We start from the raw sequence: 23,604 nt of genomic DNA on the forward strand, positions 1-23,604 counted from the left end.
CATCTATTATACATGCTCATAGTAACCATTTTCATTACATGCTCATGGTAACTGTCAAGCACATGCTCATAGTAACTGCTGCCATGTCTCATAGTAACGCCACATGTTTGCAGGTAACTGGTTACACATGCTTTGGTAAATTGCACATGCTCATAGTAAATTACACATGTATGGTAGTAATTGCCACATATGCTCATAAGTAACCATTACACATGCTTGGCGTTCGTCAGTCTGTCCATCCGCTCACCGTCTGTTTACATTTCATGCTAGCCATTACACATGTTCATGCTAACCATTACACATGTTGCTAACCATTAATATGCGTTTCATGTTAACCATTAAACACATGCTCATGTGCACTATTATGTTATTATTACGCTCATGGTAATTCATTACATTATGCCTGCTGGCCATTACATTAATGCTCATAACCATTACACATGCTCATGCTAATCCATTACATGCTCATGCTAACCATTCATTACGCCTCATAACCATTACACGCTCATGCTAACTACACATTACGCTAACCATTACGCTCATATGCAACCTATTACATGCCTTTGCACTACGCTCTGCGCTAACCATTACATGCTGTGGTAACTATTACATTACGTACACATACCATGGTAACCATTACATGCTCATGGTTCACTGCTACTCATGCCAACTATCATTAATTATGCTCATGGTAACCATTGCACATGCTCATGGTAACCATTACACATGCTCATGGTAACCATTACACATGCTCATGGTAACCATTACACATGCTCATGCTAACCATTACACATGCTCATGGTAACCATTACACATGCTCATGGTAACCATTACACATGCTCATGCTAACCATTACACATGCTCATGCTCATGGTAACCGTCACACATGCTCGTGGTAACCATTACACATGCTCATGGTAACCATTACACATGCTCATGCTAACCAATACACATGCTCATGCTAACCATTACACATGCTCATGCTAACCATTACACATGCTCATGCTAACCATTACACATGCTCATGCTAACCATTACACATGCTCATGCTAACCATTACACATGCTCATGCTAACCATTACACAAGCTCATGCTCATGGTAACCGTCACACATGCTCATGGTAACCTTAAGAAAACTCTGAATTAAAATGTTTAAAAAAGTAATCTGAAGAAACAACATTACTGCTAATTGGTGGCAATGATCCTGATGGTGAAATGTTACTGTTTTGGGACGAGCTTTCTGATGAAACTTGGGAAGGACTTTCTTCCTTTTCTTCGACTTTAATATCACCCTCGTTGGAGCTTGAATCTAAATAAAACATTCAAAACTCAATTATCAATAGTTCTTGAGTGAGTTTGAAGCATTAGCAGGTGATGAAATGATTTGTGCAACGCACCTGGGGAATCAGTCTCGGATTCTGAAGATTCAACACTATCTTGGTGCTTTTTCTAGAAATTTGGTAGAGTTAATGAGCTTACATATGCAGGTCAGTTAACAGCATTGAACTAAAACACATGGAATGCTAACTGTAATAGAAAAGCCTGATACTTTTTTGAAGCCAAATCTCACACCCAGCCATGTAAGATTACACCTAGATACATGTGTGTAGCTCAATCAATTTTCACTCCGTCCGCGAGGTAATCTCGAAACACACCACATGCTTGTCTGGGTGTAATCTTTCGTGTATTTTAGTCGCATTCCATGTATTTTAGTTAAATGGTTAATAGCACTATATCATGTGACTTACATTTAGTTGATAACAAGTTCCTCTTCCATTGGTTTTACCCGTTACTTTGGAAAAAAGAGAAGCTGGTGTCCTCGAGTTCGCATGAAGCATTGCATTAAGGCAGGCCAGAGCTTGCGAAAATCTACATCATAGTAGGATGTCAGTCGGTTGCATCAAGCCATCCATGTCATTTTCTATTCATAATTTATATGAATTGCTCTTCAAACTGACTTACTTTAAAGACACCTCTTTAAGCTTTTGATCAAGGATTGCATTGAGTATCTCCTTATGATTCAAAGGTTTCTTTGCATTCTCCAGAACCTTAAAAGCAAAGAATTCAAGTTTATGTACATCAACTCCTGGAAATTCAACGTAGATATAAGATGTTGTTATTTACAATTTTCGCCGCTTCGCCCCAAGTAATTCCTTTCTTTTTAGACTTATCCATCCCTAATTTTTCCATTGACTGGCTCAGTTCGCATGCAGTAAAGTATTATTAGACATTTCCCATAAAAATAGATAAAAGTAAGGATATAAAATTAACATCGTTCCGGTTTATGATAATATTATACATAGATGGAAGCCTGATTGACTTTCACTTGCTTCCATCCCTCAAACTGACATGACGGTGGTCATCCACCCCAATAGTTCTAGAGTTTTTGTACACATAATGCTTCAAAATGTGATAGTTTTTGCTTAATAAGGTATACTCATTCACAAAAGCACAAATAAAATTTTTTAGTAGTAAAAGACGAATACACTTGGTATAGCAATCAATACTAGAATTGTAGGAATTCAGGAGATATTTTACATCAAAAGCTTTTAACCCAAGGATAGATCAGGAAATTCATCCAACATCACAAAATAACTGGGCAAAAACTCATAAATGTAGATATTTTGCTTTTTGATGTCTTTCGTCCATTTTCTAAATATGAGCCCACTACTTTGATATTTACTGACCAGCGGCGTTAGAGTATGCGCTCTTTCCCCATGCAAATGAAAGCCACCAACAATTAATAAAATATTTTTCATTACAGAAATCGTTAATTTCTTCAGGTAATTTTATTAATTTTTTTCTTTTGCAGCTCTATAACACATTAATGAATGTTTGATTTTCCAATTTAGTTCATGGTCTACGTCATAAATGCTGATAATTTGTATTATATGTCGCGTTAACTTTTGCCTTTGAAGTTGTAATTAAATTTTTTGACGAGTTGAGCGAACGGAAATAGAAATAATTTTACTTCTGCTGGCATTCAAACTTTATGAAACAATTTAAACATTCGGTATTTCAGATTTTGACAAGGTCTATTCATGGCACCACAGTTACGAGGATTTGTTCAGACCAGAATTAGGAATGATCTTATTGTTGGTACTGTGTTGGGTATAGCTGCCGGATTCATGTGGAAGTTTGGTTATGCAGACCCTTTGAGAAAGAAATACGCTCGATATTATAGCAACTTTAACCCAGAAAAGGCTGCATTGGAGATTGAACAGGAATGAATTCTGTCGCATTATTTAATAGGTTTGTATGAATTAATACATAAAATATTCTTGCACAATCTTTACTCTTATGATCATTGGTCTGTAGTAAATGAACTTTGATGAAGGTGTAATACCAAACAATGAACAGTTCATTGGCATATTTGAGAAACATCAGAAATATTTAAAACTTTTACATAAGGACTCACTCTGTAGAAAGAGACTTGTTGACTTTTTTGTCATCTTACAGTATCGGTAGGAACTTTTCAATTTTAGAAAAGAAAGGGGCCAACACCCCATCCCCACACCAACATATGTGCCCCCTTGTGTCCCCTCATTCATGAGTTTTAAACGTTGATGTCATATGATGAAATCATGACGTGCTGTACTGTGATCTACTTCACTATGAGTCTTCCCTAAGGAAATTTTAGTTTTTACATCACCGGTGTTTGGTTAATGCAAAAGTTTTTTGTTACATTTTTCTAGATTTCAGTTCAAACTGTATGATGATGGGATGTGTTGTTGATGTTTCTAAATATTTCTCTTGAGAACTACTCAATGTTTATTGATGAATTTCTATAAGTGTGATGTAATAAAGATTTGTTGGAAAAACAGAATATGCTTTTTATATAAAGGGCCAAATTTTGTCTAAAGAAAGATCTAGTCTTGTTCATAGTTTATGAAGAAGTTTTGAAGGTATAAATATGTTGATATCACAATTCTAAAGTCATCCCCAAAAAGAAATTTGAATATTTTGGGCTGTGGAAGAGGTTTCACACATATTTTAAAATCTCAATTGACTATGACATCGGGAATGGAGACATCTGTTTTGAGAACTTCAGGTTTTAAAGCTCTCTTTCTAAACTGCTTAAATGTGGTTTGCTTTGTTATAATTTTTGGCATTACTTTAACCTTGCCATCATCCAGTTTAGTTAAAGCGATGTCTTGTGGTCCGTTAATTTCCACCAATGATACAGTTCTATCTAGAGGTGAACCTATAATGAAATATGGTAAGAGTTAGACCTGTTTCAAACATCAAATTAAACTTTTCATGTGACCAATTAACCCTCATTTATCCCTTAATATCCCTTGTTTATCCCTCATTACCCCCATTGATCCCTTATTATCCCTCATTATCCCTTATTATTCCTTGTTGATCCCTTATTATCCCTCATTGATAATTTCTTATCCATCATTGATTCCCTTAATATCCCAAGAAAACATAAGACATTTTAAACAGACCTAACTCAAACATAATAGGACAGCTGTATAGTTTTGCAATAGTTTCATGTATGTAAGAACCCTTTCCTTAGCTACCATTTTCTATGAATACCTTTTTACCTTGTGGTGAATTTGTAAAATCCTCTAGCAACTGTGACGTCAGTGGTACAGGTGACCCAAGTCGTTTGTTGTTGTTGAGTTTTTTCTGCAGCAGTTTAGTTCTCAGTTCCCCATCACGTGACATCTCTCTTGTTTCTTGAACTTTAAACCTCATGTTTTCAACGGAATCCGTGTCGTCTTTTTTCGAACTTTGACGTCCTTTATTCCCAGGGTCTAATCTCCTGGATACACCATTTTCCGTAGGTACATTAGGCAGCAACAGCAACTCGTTATTGGTGAATATTTGTTTTGATTTTTCTTTGTCTCTGTTCTTTGAAAGTTTACTTTTTCTTCCTTGAGGTAGCCTCGTATCATCGTTCGAGATATTTTCTTGTCTTTTCACGTTTCGTTCTGAATGGTTCGTTGTCCTGGCAAGTGAAGTATACGATGCACTTGCATTCGATTGTTTCAATGTCGGTTTTTCGCTTATTAGTCTGCGCGCAATCTGATTGGTTGATTTTGTGGCAACGCTCCTTTCATTGGTCAGTTCTACCATAACTGACGTAATGTGTTGCGAATACTTCCATATCAAGACATCGTTTTCGTCGCCTTCCCATTGTGTTGAATTATTGTCAGCCATTAAACTAAAGACAGGATTAATAATGTCGATGCAATGGTCTCTTATTTTATGTCTTTGGTCTGGCTGTGTTATCAAATTTAATACATTCCATGTGGTTAGTTTTTGAAATCAATGAAACGAAAGATTTAAGAACTATTTCAAGCTTTATAGCAACTTGGAAACTTTGTTTTTTAAACGTCTGCGTTTTGTCGCATCCTTGTCTGTCCACTCGAAAAAATGTCGTTAAAACAATTTTACATCGATGAAAAAAGAAAAATTTTCGTTCATTTTCAAGCTTTTCGGCAAAAATTGATAGGTTAGACCGAGACATACAGGGTTATAATAGGACATACACGAATACATTGGAATGTACTGAGACACACTAGGATACATCAGGACACATTGTGACCCATTAGGAAATGCTGAGATGTAAAGGGATATAGACATGCATACTTCACCAGTTGATCCATTGATCTCAATTCTCGTTTTTCTTTTTCTTCTTTTTCTTTTTTCTTCTTGTCCGCTTCCATTTTTGCTATTTTCTTTCGTTCCTGCGCATCTCTCTTTGCCTTCGTCTCCACCCGATGACGTTGCAGTCGTTCTTCTAAAATTTCCAGTAAGTTGTCGCCGTCCATAGAATTACGAAAACTAATGTATTCCTTCCACATATTGAAGAGAACGCGAAAAACGGTAATCTGAAAAAGAAAAATCTTACTCTTACTCTTACACTTCTTTGTCAAGAAACCATTTAGTCGACTCATACTAGAAGATATTTCTCTTTACACATTGAACTAAAATACACGAACGCTACTTGTAATACAAAACCCTATGTTGTTTATAAGAAAATTGTTTTACTACTCATTGAACTAAATAAAGTACATGGAACGCTACCTGTAATAAAAACGCCTGATAATATTTTGAAGCCAAATCTTACACCCAGACACGCGTGTGTAATTCAATCAATTATCACTCCACGAGAGACTCTCGAAACACTAAACACGCGTGTCTGGGTGTAAGATTTGGCTTCAATTTTTTGCTTCAGGTAGCGTTCCATGTATTTTAGTTCAATGTATTTACCTGAACTTCCCTGAATAAATAAGGCCCGATATTTGGGTTTCTACACGTGATCCTCTCCATTAATTTTTCTGCCATTTCAATGGGTACGTCAACCTGCAACTCTGGTGGAATGGATGACGTAATGAAGCAGTCTGTGATTGCTTGAACTTTTTTTTTGACGCAATCTTCAGATGCGTGACGATGACACAAATCCTAGAGAACATTTTAAATTGTCATCGTCTTTAGCTGCAGTTGTAGCTTAGTTGGTAGAGCATTGAAGACAATGATTATCTTGTTACTATACCTGAGTACATCACAACAACGTGATGTTATTATCTATGATATTAAGATATGAAAGAAACTAGGAACACTGTGTTTTCAAATTTCATCATAGTTCACAGTTGGATCAATAAATTTATGGAGTGTTAAAAGCCGTTGGATTATAGATTTACTCACTTTATATTTCTGTATCTCGATCCAAAATAAAATATCATTCTCGTAAGTCTCCCCTTTTAACGCCACAAACTTCCTGAACGCTATACATAACTCTGGATTGTTCAACGTCTGACGTAATGCGACTATATCACGTGATGAGGAGACCCAACGACTGTTGAGAATCTGTAAGGCACAATAAAGATCATGTTAAGTAAGCTGCAAAAACAGCAACACACTTCTATTGTTGAAAACGTTCTTCCTCGTTTAATAGAGTATCAAAGCTTGCTTTAGTTTTGCATATTCTAGAATACGTTCTTGTGAACCTTTGTCTTCACCGTTGTTTGCCTCGTTCACGTCTTAAAATATCTTATTTCCATGTAAACCTTCCTTTAAAATGTCCATAGTTGTCAACTTTCGAATTAGAATTACGAGAAACCTTCTCCATTTTGAACTACGGGTAATCTTCTTCCTCTTGAACTACGGGCAATCTTCTTCCACTTGAGCTACAGGCAATCTTCTCCCTTATGAGCTACGGGCAATCTTCGTCCTTATGAGCAACGGGCAATCTTCTTCCTTGTGAACTACGGGCAATCTTCTTTCTTATGAGCAACGGGCAATCTTCTTCCTCTTGAACTACGGGCAATCCTCTTTCTTATGAACTACGGGCAATCTTCTTCCTTATGAACTACGGGCAATCCTCTTTCTTATGAACTACGGGCAATCTTCTTCCTCTTGAACTACGGGCAATCTTCTTCCTTATGAACTACGGGCAATCTTCTTCCTTATGAACTACGGGCAATCTTCTTCCTTATGAACTACGGGCAATCTTCTTCCTTATGAACTACGGGCAATCTTCTTCCTCGTGAACTACGGGCAATCTTCTTCCTTATGAACTACGGGCAATCTTCTTCCTCTTGAACTACGGGCAATCTTCTTCCTTATGAACTACGGGCAATCTTCTTCCTCTTGAACTACGGGCAATCTTCTTCCTTATGAACTACGGGCAATCTTCTTCCTTATGAACTACGGGCAATCTTCTTCCTCGTGAACTACGGGCAATCCTCTTTCTTATGAACTACGGGCAATCTTCTTCCTTATGAACTACGGGCAATCACTCACTTTTTTTGCTGGCAAGATTTTCTCAATCAAACCATATAGAAACCCTTCCCCACTCACACTCCAGATAGCTTCACTTCCGCCCCAAGTCCTAACGAAAACTAACACAAAGTCCCCAAGTAGCTCCCCTCTCCCCTCAACCCGTGCGTAAAACCACCCCCTTGACCTTCAGTCACCCTTTCTTCTATCCCAATCATAACATAAACCCACATACATACCCTCCATGTAGCTTCACTTTTCTGCAATCTTCGCCTAAGCATCATATCTTCAACAACATCAGATATTTTTGGTTTAGGATTCTGTCTTTCTTTGTACTCATTGCTTTTCTTATACATCACTAACCACAGTCGTTCTATACGACATCGTACGTATTTCTGACATTCTACAATGACGGACGATGATGGACGTTCTTTGATTCGATGAGCACCGTTCATTGATAATATCTATAAAATAAATTCAAGATATTGCACTTTATTGTACTTTATAGTACTTTGTTGTACATTATAGTACTTTAAAGTAAATGGTTTGAACCCGGCAGTATTGTTACATGTTTGTAGATGTAGATCGTCCAGGTTGGTATAGTCCTTGAGAAGGACTGTTCTTGTTGTTGTTGACTGACGTTTCGACAACCTTAGCGGTAGTCATCTTCAGAGTCAAAAGAAGGTATTGGAGGATTCAAAGAGGTATTGCGATAAATTTTCAAATATATCCGTCATTTGTTTGTTTTTTAAAAAATGAAATTTTCTGTGACGTCAATTCCGTTCGTCTATCCTCTTATACATCACAGCTCTCGACCAATGAAATTGCTCAAATTCTTCTGGTTATAATATAATTCTTTATAGTACATTGAACTTTGATGTTCATATACAACATGGGAACCAATCACATTTTTGCAATGTGTTTAAACTAACAAAATTTAACTGAATCCAGGGGTTAATTACCCACTGATCTAGAACCCAATCTACTAGATATCTGACTCCGCCGAAATTGTATAGTAATGACTGAGACAAGCCGCCATTTGGAAAGGTGGCAAAACTGACGATATTTACGACTAATATCTGCTTTTCCTGAGTTGATATAGAGTCGCAAAGTTGATAGTCTAGGTTTAATTTTTTTAAATGTTTGATATGATGGGTTTTTGAAACTTTATTCTAACTTATTTTTCGTTTTGAGTTTTGCTTTTTGCCATCTTTCAAGATGGCGTCCTTGCTTCACCACCTTGACACGGTTAGTTAGACATCTAGAAGACTGGATTCTAAATCATTGTAATTACCACGCTCTGAGCTTGCTTTGTAGCTGGACTGTCTGGACCAAAGAAGTATCTTGAACTAAGATAAGCGTGTCCTATTTCCTTTGCTTTTTTGTTTCGTTTCTCTTGGACAGTTCTCGGCATTCGTTGAAAAGTTTCCATGTCCGTCCACGCCATTAAATCCATCTTACCTTACGAAAATAAAAAGTTAAAAAGACTAGTTGATTTAGATTCATTCAGATGTTGTGGTTCACAGACAAGAAAGAGAGATTAGCATTATAGGGTGTTTGCATCAGTCGCCATGTTGGAGGAAAATCCCATAAAGTGAAAGGAATTTTTGTTAATTTCTTGCTCTGTCGAGCATCGGTACTTTGATGTGACCCTCCAACATGGCCGCTATGACGTCATATGAAAACACCATATATGGAAGGGAGGTCCTGGGAACATTGGAGCTGGAGCAATAACTCCACAAGATGGCGTCACATTTCAACTTGACTATGTTAAAATATTTAGGCTGCGCGTAAATGTCTCAAACACACGTACTAAATGACTAGGATAAGAAAGGGTACAGGGATACACGATTTGCTAAGGTCGTAGATAAGCCCTCCAAACAGTGAAAGGTGATATTAAGGGGGCAGTCTACCTAATATTTTCGGGACGAAAGTTCGTGGTAATATTTCTCATGTTCTAACGAGATATCTATAAAAGTTTTATGTTTATTACAACAAGCTACATCCTTACTACTTGTATGGTAAAACTTAAATGTCTCAGTGGAATAGATAGCTTTAAATTTTTTGCCACCGTGTAAGTCGATAATTACCTAGAATGGGAAATTGCAACATCTAACAAATTTTGCTGAAGCCATTATCTGATTTCATTTTATGATAGAGCTCTTTTTCTAGTTTAATTTGATATGTTGATACCCAGCAGGTGTTGAACAGTTAGCAAAAGCATTCGAATGTAGAAAACTGTCTTTGACGAAGGTAGGCTGCTCTTTAAGATCAGTGGACATTGTTGTGTAGTTTTATTTTGAGTTTGAACGAGGGAGCAAGGATTTACACATGCGCAGACACTTTAATAGACTCAGCACCACTAGATACAGGGTAAGGCTTTTCTCCTATGCACTTTGATAGGCTCTGCCCACCCGAAAAACGATGTAAACAGATATCTCGTTGGAATATCTGATGCATATTAACCATTTAACTACAATACATGGAACGCCACCTGAAGCAAATAATTGAAGCCAACTCTTACCTTAGACACGTGAGATTTTACACCCAGACACGCGAGATTTTACCCCAGACACGCGTGTTTAGTGTTTCGAGATTCTCTCGCGGAGTAATAATTGATTGGACTACACACGCGTGTCTGAGGTGAAATCACGGCTTCAAAAAATTATTAGGGTTTTGTATTACAGGTAGAGTTCCATAAATTTTAGTTCAATGATATTAACACAGCTTTCACGTTTACGAAACGACTGATCGACGAACAATTTTGTCTTTTTTGGGATATTGAGTTTTACTGATTGTGCTGCTGTTGGTGGACCAGATTAAAGTGCCTATGACACGAAAATTTTTGTGTTTGCAATGACCAGAACTTTTGAAATGACAGTGTACTTTCTGAAACAGTTCATGCATATCTCTTTTCCACCTCGAGATATTGAAGTTTTTGTTTTTTTTCCATTTTATCTAACTTGTGACGTCATATTGCGTAATGAGTTCCCACAATGCTTCAAATACTCTTCAGTTTCCTGGCAACTTTATATCTTATACCATTAACACGTCACAACAAACGGAACTCTGTCCTTGTGAAGTAAAGTATCGTTAAATATACCTGATACTCCTAACTCTCATTATGCAATGTGACGTCTTAAATTGGATAAATCGGACATAGCATAAACCTCAATATCTCAAGAATTAAAAGTGATCTGCATAAAATGTTTTAGAAAGTACACTGCCATTTTAAAAGTTCTGGTCATTGCAAACATAAAAATTTTCGCGTCATAGGCACTTTAAAAATACCTTCAGTACGCTTCAAAATCTTCCCAATGCATTCCTTAATCATCTCTCATAGCTATCACCTATTGCATGACTTCTCAAATTAGAAATGACTTTTTTATGACTTAAACCGCTCTCAGTTTAACCACAGAATAGACATCTAACAGAAGGCCAACTCGGCTAAAATCGTGGAGTATTTTTTCACTACGCATGCGTGACTTCCCAGCAAGATACTTTCACAAAATCAATATGGAATAGTATTGCACGAGAATTCTATTTTACAAATAATTCACCTCAAAGCAAAACTATTGTGATCTTAGCGGAAGTATCTTGCTGGAAGGTGTGTCTCCTTAGAATTTACTTCAGAGAGTTGGGGCCATGAACATCAGAGGCTCCGGACACGAGTGGATCTTCTGCTAAGATATCTATTCTGTGGTTTAACTATACTGGTTACTTCCTGTGTTGTAAACAAGGCGTTCTTCCTGGTCAACACGTGTACATAAGCATAAACAACAAAACTTTTGTCATTTTTTGCTCAAGAGGATTACAAAGACAAAGAAATCGAGTTTTTTTTATTTAAATCTTCTTTCGTTTTTCTTTTAGTTAACGCTTATTTCTTTTTCTTATGCTTGCGCTTATGTCAATGCTTCGTTGAATGTCTTTGTATGTGTAATCTTTCCTAGCTGTGCTAACGTTTAAATTCACTCTTTTGGAGCAGGCCTCAATAGTCGCGAGATCACGTTTAGTGCGTTAAAGTGAAGCAAGAATTCGTTGGCGAAACATCGACTGATTTTTATCCGAATTTAAAGTAAAAATGGACCAAACGTACACAATCCCAAAGCATTTACAAATAGAAACAGTCGATCTTCCTCATAAGCATGTTGTTGTCTATGGTGAAAAAGAAATTGTGAGCCACCTTGAAATACGTCTTCATACTCGATTAGGCATTCCTGAAAACTCCTATTCTTCGACTTCTCGAGAGCAATCTCAGGCGTTAAAAATAATTGGAGGAGAATCATACACCTCTCTTCAACTCGTGAAGATGGATATTGTTCAAGTCTTAGAAAAGTATGGATTTCAGATGACGAGCATTTGCTACGATGCACCACGTCAAACAGAAAAGATTATATTGATGAAACCAGCCAATACATCACCGACATTAGTATCAGCTACTGCCTACTGAAATGTTACGATAGAAGAGATGATAGAAACTATAAAGAGAAACTGAACGTCTTCTTTAATTTTCGATGTCCTTAGAATAGAAAAATTTGCAATTGTGATCAATAAAAATCTTCAAGTAAAACTTCACTTGTTAACATTATTTCACACACGATTGCATTAAAGTCGATGATGATTGTATTTAATCATTGCGGGGCTTAAAATGAGATTTTTTTATTGATATTGACAGCCGTGCATTAAGTTTAAACGCTATAAACGTTACATAACGCTTGAAAATCGCATTTTACGAAGCCCCTTCAACCAAAAATCGGTCTGCATTTGTTATTCAAATCTACGGAAATTGTTATTTGCGTCTATAGGTTTGTCGAAGACAAATTAGTCAGTCAAATGACAAATCGTCGACAGCCACTTCTGCGAGAAAATATTAAAGGACTCATTGATAACGCTGTGATTTTTTGCATTAAGGTTCACACGAGTCCGGATATTATTGAAAACGGAGGTTTTTTCCTGCATTTCGGCCTTCTGTTCACACGTAAACGGCGTTTACGATACCCGAAAAATGGTGGTTTTCGTCGAATACGCTCTTCAGAGGGAAGATTTTTGAAAACGCCGGTTTTGTGTTTTCGTGAGAAGGAACGAAAACGAAGGTTTTCAAAAACGTTGACATTACAATCGAGTTCAGTCCATTGATAATTGATAAGTCGATCAACTGCATATGAAAATGACGGATCTAAAGTGCCTGGCTTCTTTACTTTGAATGATATAAACATTATCGTAGGTTTGTTTTCTTTTATCTTATACTCCTTCATAATTTTAAGGAGAAGCTCAAGCACATGTGATCAGTTCATAATGGGACTTCTCAAATTAGAAATGACTTTTTTCTCACACTAATTAAACACAGTATAGGCAATATAGCTACAGTTAGGCCATTTCACTCAACAACTGGCTGCTGTAGATTCAATAAGATTACTGGCTGCCGTAAGCCATTTCATCGTTCTTATTGGTCAGAAATTGCAATTGACTGGATGCCACCATGGTAATCGTATGAAACAAGCCTAAACATACAAAGACATTCAACGAAGCATGTGACACAAGCCTTGTATAAGGGAAGAAATAAGGCCTGTTTCAAACGTCGTATTTCACATGAGTCAAATGCAATTAAAACAAAAGATAATGAGGAATTTTATCTCATTTTCTATTGTTCTAAATCCATTCGGTTCATGTAAAATGTGACGTTTGAAACGGGCCTAAGCATTAGCTGAAAGAAATACGAAAGAAGATTTAAATAAAAAAACTCGATTTCTTTGTCTTTGTAATCCTCTTGAGCAAAAAATGACAAAAGTTTTGTTGTTTATGCTTATGTACACGTGTTGACCAGGAATAACGCCTTGTTTGCAACACAGGAAGTAACCAGCATATTTAAAACAGCATATATAGAGAACACACAGCAGAGCCACTCCATTTTTTTTGTGCCATGCATATCTCATTGCGCATGTGATTACCATAGTGGCAGCGAGTCAATTGCAATTTCTGACCAATAAGAATGATGAAATGGCTAACGGCAGCCAGTAATCGTATTAAATATACAGCAGCCAGTTGCACAGTGAAATGGCCCAACTGTAGCTATATTGCCTATACTGTGTTTAATTAGTGCGAGAAAGAAGTCATTTCTAATTTGAGAAGTGACATTATGAACTGATCACATGTGCTTGAGCTTCTCCTTAAAATTATGAAGGAGTATAAGATAAAAGAAAACAAACCTACGATAATGTTGAAATCATTCCAAGTAAAGAAGTCAGGCACTTTAGATCCGTCATTTTCATACGCAGTTGATCGACATATCAATTATCAATGGACTCAACTCGATTGTAATGTCAACGTTTTTGAAAACCTTCGTTTTCGTTCCTTCTCACGAAAACACAAAACCGGCGTTTTCAAAAATCGTCACTCTGAAGAGCGTATTCGACGAAAAATACCATTTTTCGGGTATCGTAAACGCCGTTTACATGTGGACAGAAGGCCGAAATGCAGGAAAAACCTCCATTTTCAATAATATCCGGACTCGTGTGAACCTTAATGCAAAAAATCACAGCGTTATCAATGAGTCCTTTAATATTTTCTCACAGAATTGGCTGTCGACGATTTGTCATTTGACTGACTAATTTGTCTTTGACAAGACCTATAGACGCGAATAACAATTTCCGTAGATTTGAATAACAAATGCAGACCGATTTTCGATTAAACGGGCTTCGTAAAATCCGATTTTCAAGCGTTAGGTAACGTTTATAGCGTTTAAACTTTAAATGTCGTTTTTAATAGTTCATACGCCTTTCGTACAACAACCTTCCCTTGGTTTCGACAATGATCAATGTAGATCTTTCGGTTTCACAATGGCAATCCTAACAATTACTTTGTATCTTTAAAACTTAATGCACGGCTGTCAATATCAATATCAAAATCTCATTTTAAGCCCCGCAATGTCTTTAAATACAATCATCATTGACTTTAATGCAATCGTGTGCGAAATGATGTTAACAAGTGAAGTTTTACATGAAAATTTTTATTGATGACAATTGCAAATTTTTCTATTCTAAGGACATCAAAAATTAAAGAGGAAATAATTGACGTTCAGTTTCTCTCTATAGTTTCTATCATCTCTTCTATCGAATTTCAAAGATTTCAGTAGCTTGTACAGATAAGGGAGCTGGTTTCTTCATTATAATCTTTTCTATTTGACGTGATGCATCATAACAAATGCTCGTCATCTGAAATCCATACTTTTCTAACACTTGAACAATATCCATCTTCATGTTTTGAAGACAGCTGTATGTTAAACCTGCAACTATGATCAACGACTGAGATTCCTGTCCAGGAATCAAGGAATAGAATTCTTCGAGGATGTCAAATTGATTCTGAAGACATATATTAAGGTGGCTCACAAATTCTTTTTCACCATATACAACAACACGCTTGTGAGGACTAGTATTCATTACTTCTATTTGTAAATGCTTTGCAACTGCATTCATTTTGTCCATTTTTACTTTGAATTCAGATAAAATTCAGTCGATGTTTTGCCAATGAATTCTTGCTTTACTTTAACGCACTAAACGTGATCTCGCGATTATTGGGGCCTGCTCCAAAAGAGTGAATTTAAACGTAAGCATCATCAAAGACAAAAGAGTAATGCCTGTTTCGAACGTCGCATTTTACATGAGCCGAATGCATTTAAAACAAAAGAAAATGAGATAAAATGCTTCATTATGAACTATAAACTATTAATTAAAAACGACATTTAAACGCTATCAACGTGATATAACGCTTTTCGCTTGAAAAATCGCGTTGTGCGAAGCCCGTTTGACCGAGAATTGGTCTGCACTTGTTATTCAAATGACAAATCTACGAAATTTGTTATTCACATCTATATGTCTTGTCAAAGAAAATTAGTATGTCAAATGACAAATTTTGTGTTTTCGTGCGGACGGGCGAAAACGAAGGTTTTCAAAGATGGTGACGTTACAATCAAGTTCAATCCAATGATAAATGATAAGTCGATCGACTGCGTTTGCATATGACGGATCTGAAGTGCTTGGCTTCTTTACTTTGAATGATATCAACATTATCGGTGGCGATTTCAACTCTTGTAAACTCGCGTCAAATCAAACAATCTACGACACAAAATAGATGATTTTATAGCATGCAGCGCAAAATCACACCATTGCAATTTGTCTTCGATCTCTTATTACAAGCATTACGCATGTTCTGTGCTTAGGAAAAACAAATTCTCTCCGTCTTTGTGTATACGTGTGAACAGGTGAAAACGATTCAAACACGCCACGTAGGGATGCAAATTTTTTTCAAAAAGGAGAAAAAATATCCGTATTTTCAAAGCAATCGCGTATGGAACATTGAATGATATGGAATGATGATAACAAGTGAACTTAGAAGTATGCTTAGTGCGTAGAAGTATACTTAGAAGTGTGCGTAGAAGAAACAAATTTTCTCCGTCTTTGTGTATACGTGTGAACAGGTGAAAACGATTCAAACACGCCTCGTGGGGATGCAAATTTTTTTCAAAAAGGAGAAAAAATATCCGTATTTTCAAAGCAATCGCGTATGGAACATTGAATGATATGGAATGACGAAAACAAGTGAAGTTTTACATGACAATTTTTATTGATGACAATTGCGAATTTTTCTATTCTAAGGACATCGAAAATTAATAAAGAAATTACTGACGTTCAGTTTCTCTCTAGTTTCTATCATCTCTTCTATCTAAGCTGAGATGAGTGCCATGCTGGTTTCATCATTATAATCTTTTCCGTTTGACTTGATGGGTCATAACAAATGCTCGTCATTTGAAATCCACACTTTTCTACGACTTGAACAATATCCATCTTCATGAGTTGATAAGGTTTTTGAGACTCACATGTGTAATCTGAGGAAGTTATCGTCAACTGCATCGAGTGATTACTATTAGCTGAAGAAATGGTAAAACTAGGTTTTCCTTCCATTAGAAATTCAAGATTACTGCTTAAGTCTTTTACAATTGCCATATCACCGTATACAACAATGCTTCCGTGGCCATTTTCGACTGTTTCTATTTGTAAATGCTTTGGGAATGCGAGCGTTTGGTTCATTTTCACTTTAAATTCAGATAAAATTATAGAAATTCAGTCAATGTTTCACCATTAAATTGTTCCTCTTCTTTAATACACTGAACGTGATCGCTCGAGAATTAACGCTAGTTTAACAGAACCGGTAACAACCAGTATATAAAAAGAGGCTGCCCGACTAAAGGGGTATATGATGAGTAAAGAGATGCATACGTCAGTGCAGCAGGCAGCCAAAGGGGTATATGAGGAGTAAAGAGATGCATACACGTCAGCGCAGCAGGCAGCCAAAGGGGTATATGAGGAGTAAAGAGATGCATACACGTCAGCGCAGCAGGCAGCCAAAGGGTATATGAGGATTAAAGAGATGCATACGTCAGTGCAGCAGGCAGCCAAAGGGGTATACGAGCCGTAGGCTAAAGAGTCAATCAGCCATTTGTAACGCGACGGTAAAACCTTATAGCAAAGCAAAATTGAGTGAAGTACAAATTTATTTTCACTGTAAATTTTAGGGGGTAAAAGTTATCTTTTTTAGGGTAGTATTTACTACATTCAGATGGGTAATTGACTAAAGGGTAATATTTACTCTAAAATCTTGGGTATTTTGCTATCCGTAGTTTAAATTTTACCCTCAACATAATAGTAACGTTTACAATGACCCTCTTTGGGTGTAAATGCAACATGTGGGTGTAAAAACTACCCCATGCGTTTGGTGCAATGCCAAGTGCAACGCATTGTTTATTTTCCTAACAACTTCTGGTTGATACTAATAAGCAGCATTTTATACCATTAGCCACGTCACAACAAAGAGAACTCTATCCTTGTGAAGTAAAGTATCGTTAAATATACCAATTAAAAGTGGTAAGCATAAACTGTTTTAGAATGCCCATTGTCATTTCAAAAGTTCTGGTCTTTGCAAACATAAAAATTTTCGTGTCATAGGCACTTTAAAAATACCTTCAGTTCTCTTCAAAATGAAGCAGTACGCTTCAAAATGAAGCAGTACGCTTCAAAATGAAGCAGTACGCTTCAAAATGAAGCAGTACGCTTCAAAATGAAGCAGTACGCTTCAAAATGAAGCAGTACGCTTCAAAATAAAGCAGTACGCTTCAAATAAAGCAGTACGCTTCAAAATGAAGCAGTACACTTCAAAATGAAGAAGTACGCTTCAAAATGAAGAAGTACGCTTCAAAATAAAGCAGTACAATTCAAAATAAAGCAGCACGCTTTAAAATGAAGCAGTACGCTTCAAAATAAAGCAGTACGCTTCAAAATAAAGCAGTACACTTCAAAATAAAGCAGTACGCCTCAAAATAAAGCAGTACGCCTCAAAATAAAGCAGTACGCTTGAAAATGAAGCAGTACACTTCAAAATAAAGCAGTACGCTCAAAATAAAGCAGTATTTGAAAATGAAGCAGTACGCTTCAAAATAAAGCAGTGCGCAAAATGAAGCAGTGCAGCTCAAAATAAAGCATGCGCTTCAAAATGAAGCAGTACGCTTCAAAATAAAACAGTGCGCTTCAAAATAAAGCAGTGCTTCATAAAAGCAGCAGCTTCAAAATGAAGCAGTACACTTCAAAATGAAGAAGTACGCTTCAAAATGAAGAAGTACGCTTCAAAATAAAGCAGTACAATTCAAAATAAAGCAGCGCTTTAAAATGAAGCAGTACGCTTCAAAATAAAGCAGTACGCTTCAAAATAAAGCAGTACACTTCAAAATAAAGCAGTACGCCTCAAAATAAAGCAGTACGCCTCAAAATAAAGCAGTACGCTTGAAAATGAAGCAGTACACTTCAAAATAAAGCAGTACGCTTCAAAATAAAGCAGTACGCTTGAAAATGAAGCAGTACGCTTCAAAATAAAGCAGTACGCTTCAAAATGAAGCAGTACGCTTCAAAATAAAGCAGTACGCTTCAAAATAAAGCAGTACGCTTCAAAATGAAGCAGTACGCTTCAGCATAGACAACTAACAGAAGGCCACTTGGCTAAAATCGTGGCCTATTCTTCCACTACGCATGCCTGACATTCCGGCAAGATACTTTCACAAAATCAATATGGAATAGTATTGCACGAGAATTCTATTTTACTAATAATTCACCTCAAAGCAAAACAATTGTGATCTTAGCGGAAATATCTTGCTGGAAGGTGTGTCTCCTTAGAATTTGCATCAGAGAGTTGGGGCCACGAACATCAAAGGTTCCGACACGAGTGGACCTTCTGCTAAGATATCTATTCTGTGGTTTAACTGTACTGGTTACTTCCTGTGTTGTAAACAAGGCGTTATTCCTGGTCCACACGTGTATCATAAGCATAAACAACAATATTTTTGTCATTTTTTGCTCACGAGGATTACAAAGACAAAGAAATTGAGTTTTTTTATTTAAATCTTCTTCCGTTTTTCTTTTAGCTAATGCTTATTTCTTTTCCTTGTGCTTGCACTTATGTCAATGCTTATGTCAATGCTTCGTTGAATGTCTTTGTATGTTTAATCTTTCCCAGCTGATGCTTACGTTTAAATTCACTCTTGTGAAGCGAGCTTCAGTAGTCGCGAGATCACGTTTAGTGCATTAAAGTGGAGCAAGAATTCGTTGGCGAAACATCGACTGATTTTTATCCGAATTTAAAGTAAAAATGGACCAAACGTACACAATCCCAAAGCATTTACAAATAGAAACAGTCGATCTTCCTCATAAGCATGTTGTTGTCTATGGTGAAAAAGAAATTGTGAGCCACCTTGAAATACGTCTTCATACTCGATTAGGCATTCCTGAAAACTCCTATTCTTCGACTTCTCGAGAGCAATCTCAGGCGTTAAAAATAATTGGAGGAGAATCATACACCTCTCTTCAACTCGTGAAGATGGATATTGTTCAAGTGTTAGAAAAGTATGGATTTCAGATGACGAGCATTTGTTATGATGCCCCACGTCAAACCGAAAAGATTATAATGATGAAACCAGCCAATACATCAACGACATTAGTATCAGCTACTGAAATGTTACGATAGAAGAGATGATAGAAACTATAAAGAGAAACTGAACGTCTTCTTTAATATTCAATGTCCTTAGATTAGAAAAATTCGCAATTGTGATCAATAAAAATCTTCATGTAAAACTTCACTTGTTAACATAATTTCACACACGATTGCATTAAAGTCAATGATGATTGTATTTAATCATTGCGGGGTTTAAAATGAGATTTTGCTATTGATATTGAAAGCCGTGCATTAAGTTTTAAAGATACACAGTAATTGCTAGGATTGACATTGTGAAACAGAACGATCTACATTGATCATTGTCGAAACCAGGGGCAGGTTGTTGTACGAAAGGCGTATGAACTATTAAAAACGACATTTTAAAGTTTAAACGCTGTAACGTTACATAACGCTTGAAAATCGCATTTTAGGAAGCCCGTTTAACCAAAAATTGCTCTGCACTTATTCAAATCTACGGAAATTGTTATTCGCATCTATAGGTCTTGTCAAAGACAAATTAGTCTGTCAAATGACAAATCGTCGACAGCCAGTTCTGTGAGAAAATATTAAAGGCTCATTGATAACGCTGTGATTTTCTTAATTAAGGTTCATACGTATCCGGATATTTTTAAAAATGGAAGTTTTTTCCTGCGCTTCGGCCATCTGCCCACACGTAAACGGCGTTTACGGTACCCGAAAAACGGTGGTTTTCGTCGAATACGCTCTTCAGAGTGAAGATTTTTGAAAACGCCGGTTTTGTGTTTTTCGTGAGAAGGGACGAAAACGAAGGTTTTCAAAAACGTTGATATTACAATTGAGTTGAGTCTATTGACAATTGATAAGTCGATCAACTGCATATGAAAATGACGGATCTAAAGTGCCTGGCTTATTTACTTGGAATGATTTCAACATTATCGTAGGTTTGTTTTCTTTTATCTTATACTCCTTCATAATTTTAAGGAGAAGCTCAAGCACATGTGATCAGTTCATAATGTCACTTCTCAAATTAGAAATGACTTTTTTCTCGCACTAATTAAACACAGTATAGGCAATATGGCTACAGTTAGGCCACTTCGCTGTGCAACTGGCCGCTGAATATTTAATAAGATTACTGCCTGCCGTAAGCCGTTTCATCATTCTTATTGGTCAGAATTTGCAATTGCTGGCTGCCACTATGGTAATCACATGCGCAATGAGATATGCATGGCACAAAAAAATTAATAGAGTGGCTCTGCTGTATGTTCTCTATATAAGCTGGTTTAAATATGCTGGTTACTTCCTGTGTTGCAAACAAGGCGTTATTCCTGGTCAACACGTGTACATAAGCATAAACAACAAAACTTTTGTTATTTTTGCTCAAGAGGATTACAAAGACAAAGAAATCGAGTTTTTTTTATTTAAATGTTCTTTCGTATTTCTTTTAGATAATGCTTAGGCCCGTTTCAAACGTCGTATTTCACATGCGCCGAATGCATTTAGAACAATAGAAAATGAGATAAAATTCCTCATTATCTTTTGTTTTAAATGTATTCGGCTCGTGTGAAATACGACGTTTGAAACGGGCCTTATTTCTATTCCTTATGCTTGCGCTTATGTCAAGGCTTGTGTCACATGCTTCGTTGAATGTTTTTATATGTTTAGGCTTGTTTCATACGTCGCATTTTACATGAGCCGAATGCATTAAAAACAAAAGAAAATGAGATAAAATGCTTCATTATCTTTTGTTTTAAATGCATTCGGCTCATGTAAAATGCGACGTTCGAAACAGGCATTACTCTTTTGTCCTTGATGATCCTTACGTTTAAATTCACTCTTTGGGAGCACGCCCCAATAATCGCGAGATCACGTTCAGTGCGTTAAAGTAAAGCAAGAATTCCTTGGCGAAATATCGACTGATTTTTATCTGAATTCAAAGTAAAAATGGACAAAATGAATGCAGTTGCAAAACATTTACAAATAGAAGTAATGAATACTAGTCCTTGCAAGCATGTCGTTGTATATGGTGAAAAAGAAATTGTGAGCCACCTTAATATATGTCTTCAGAATCAATTTGACATCCTTGAAGAATTATATTCCTTGATTCCTGGACAGGAATCTCAGTCGTTGATCATAGTTGCAGGTTTAACATACAGCTGTCTTCAAGATATGAAGATGGATATTCTTCAAGTGTTAGAAAAGTATGGATTTCAGATTACGAGCATTTGTTATGATGAACCACGTCAAACAGAAAAGATTATATTGATGAAACCAGCTCCCTTATCTGTACAAGCTACTGAAATCTTTGAAATTCGATAGAAGAGATGATAGAAACTATAGAGAGAAACTGAACGTCAATTATTTCCTCTTTAATTTTTGATGTCCTTAGAATAGAAAAATTTGCAATTGTCATCAATAAAAATTTACATGTAAAACTTCACTTGTTAACATCATTTTACACACGATTGCATTAAAGTCAATGATGATTGTATTTAAAGACAATGCGGGGTTTAAAATGAAATTTTGTTATTGATATTGACAGCCGTGCATGCATTAAGTTTTAAAGATACAAAGTAATTGCTAGGATTGACATTGTGAAACAAAACGATCTACATTGTCATTGTCGAAACCAGGGGCCGGTTGTTGTACGAAAGGCGTACGAACTATTAATTAAAAACGACGTTTAAACGCTACCAACGTCACATAACGCATTTCGCTTGAAAAATCGCGTTGTGCGGAGCCCGTTTAACCGAGAATAAGTCTGCACTTGTTATTCAAATGACACAATCTATACGAAATTTGTTATTCACATCTATATGTCTTGTCAAAGAAAATTAGTAAGTGAAATGACAAATTTTGTGTTTTCGTGCGGACGGGCGAAAACGAAGGTTTTCAAAGATGGTGACGTTACAATCAAGTTCAATCCAATCATAAACGAAAAGTTGATCAACTGCGTTTGCAAATGACGGATCTGAAGTGCCTGGCTTCTTTACTTGGAATGATATCAACATTATCGGTGACGATTTCAACTCTTGTAAACTCGCGTCAAATCAAACATTCTACGACACAAAATAGATGATTTTATAGCATACAGCGCAAAATCACACCATTGCAATTTTATCCTCCCAAAGCTTGACGATTTCTTATTACAAACATTACGCATGTTCTGTGCTTGGAAGAAACAAATTCTCTCCGTCTTTGTGTATACGTGTGAAAAGGTTGTGTATACGTGTGAAAAGGTTGTGTATACGTGTGAAAAGGTTGTGTATACGTGTGAAAAGGTTGTGTATACGTGTGAAAAGGTTGTGTATATGTGTGAAAAGGTTGTGTATGTGTGAAAAGGTTGTGTATACGTGTGAAAAGGTGAAAACGATTCAAACACGCTTCGTGGGGATGAAAATTTTTTTCAAAAAGGAGGAAAAAATCTGTATTTTCAAGGCAATCGCGTATGGAACGATATGGATTGACGAAAGCAAGTGAAGTTTTACATGTAAATTTTTATTGATGACAATTGCGATTTTTTTTATTCTAAAGACATCAAAAATTAATAAAGAAATCATTGACGTTCAGTTTCTCTCTAGTTTCTGTTATCTCTTCTATCTAAGCTGAGGTGACTGCCATGCTGGTTTCATCATTATGATCTTTTCCGTTTGACTTGATGGGTCATAACAAATGCTCGTCATTTGAAATCCACACTTTTCTATGACTTGAACAATATCCATCTTCATGAGTTGATAAGGTTTTTGAGACTCAAATGTGTAATCTGGGGAAGTTATCATCAACTCCATCGAGTGATTACTCTTGACTGAAGAAATGGTAAAATTAGGTTTTCCTTGCTTTAGAACTTCAAGATTACTGCTTAAG

The 23,604-nt window shown here is 36.4% G+C and overlaps 2 protein-coding genes and 1 long non-coding RNA gene across 3 annotated transcripts; 1 reads left to right on the forward strand and 2 right to left on the reverse strand.

Moving 5' to 3' along the window:
* Positions 1–1,127: 1,127 nt before the first annotated feature.
* On the reverse strand, positions 1,128–2,516 carry LOC124451983 (putative Polycomb group protein ASXL2). Its single transcript, XM_047002578.1, has 5 exons — positions 2,125–2,516; positions 1,963–2,048; positions 1,749–1,869; positions 1,398–1,449; positions 1,128–1,309 (listed from the first exon to the last, which is right to left on the reverse strand). The coding sequence occupies exons 1-5, from the start codon at positions 2,188–2,190 to the stop codon at positions 1,128–1,130; spliced, it is 507 nt and encodes a 168-aa protein (XP_046858534.1). The 5' UTR covers positions 2,191–2,516.
* A 187-nt stretch (positions 2,517–2,703) lies between these two features.
* On the forward strand, positions 2,704–3,256 carry LOC124450729. The gene is made up of 2 exons (XR_006950184.1): positions 2,704–2,783; positions 3,023–3,256. It is a non-coding gene; the product is annotated as an uncharacterized LOC124450729 (long non-coding RNA).
* A 491-nt stretch (positions 3,257–3,747) lies between these two features.
* LOC124451984 (regulator of G-protein signaling 22-like) lies at positions 3,748–9,190 on the reverse strand. Its single transcript, XM_047002580.1, has 7 exons — positions 9,029–9,190; positions 7,974–8,198; positions 6,661–6,822; positions 6,226–6,417; positions 5,602–5,843; positions 4,551–5,173; positions 3,748–4,204 (listed from the first exon to the last, which is right to left on the reverse strand). The coding sequence occupies exons 1-7, from the start codon at positions 9,188–9,190 to the stop codon at positions 4,002–4,004; spliced, it is 1,809 nt and encodes a 602-aa protein (XP_046858536.1). The 3' UTR covers positions 3,748–4,001.
* Positions 9,191–23,604: the final 14,414 nt, after the last annotated feature.

Source organism: Xenia sp. Carnegie-2017, unplaced genomic scaffold (genome assembly GCF_021976095.1).
Source record: "Xenia sp. Carnegie-2017 unplaced genomic scaffold, XeniaSp_v1 HiC_scaffold_24, whole genome shotgun sequence".
Classification (NCBI taxonomy): Eukaryota; Metazoa; Cnidaria; class Anthozoa; order Malacalcyonacea; family Xeniidae; genus Xenia; species Xenia sp. Carnegie-2017.

Coding starts and splice junctions, on each gene's coding strand:
- LOC124451983 (XM_047002578.1), bottom strand. CDS start 2,190: ATGGAAAAATTAGGGATGGATAAGTCTAAAAAGAAAGGAATTACTTGG. Junction 1,870..1,962: donor CTTAAAGAGGTGTCTTTAAA/GTAAGTCAGTTT, acceptor ACTATGATGTAG/ATTTTCGCAAGCTCTGGCCT. Junction 1,310..1,397: donor ATCCGAGACTGATTCCCCAG/GTGCGTTGCACA, acceptor TGTTTTATTTAG/ATTCAAGCTCCAACGAGGGT.
- LOC124451984 (XM_047002580.1), bottom strand. CDS start 9,190: ATGGATTTAATGGCGTGGACGGACATGGAAACTTTTCAACGAATGCCG. Junction 6,418..6,660: donor TCGAGATACAGAAATATAAA/GTGAGTAAATCT, acceptor AATGTTCTCTAG/GATTTGTGTCATCGTCACGC. Junction 5,174..5,601: donor TCAATGGATCAACTGGTGAA/GTATGCATGTCT, acceptor TCCTGTCTTTAG/TTTAATGGCTGACAATAATT.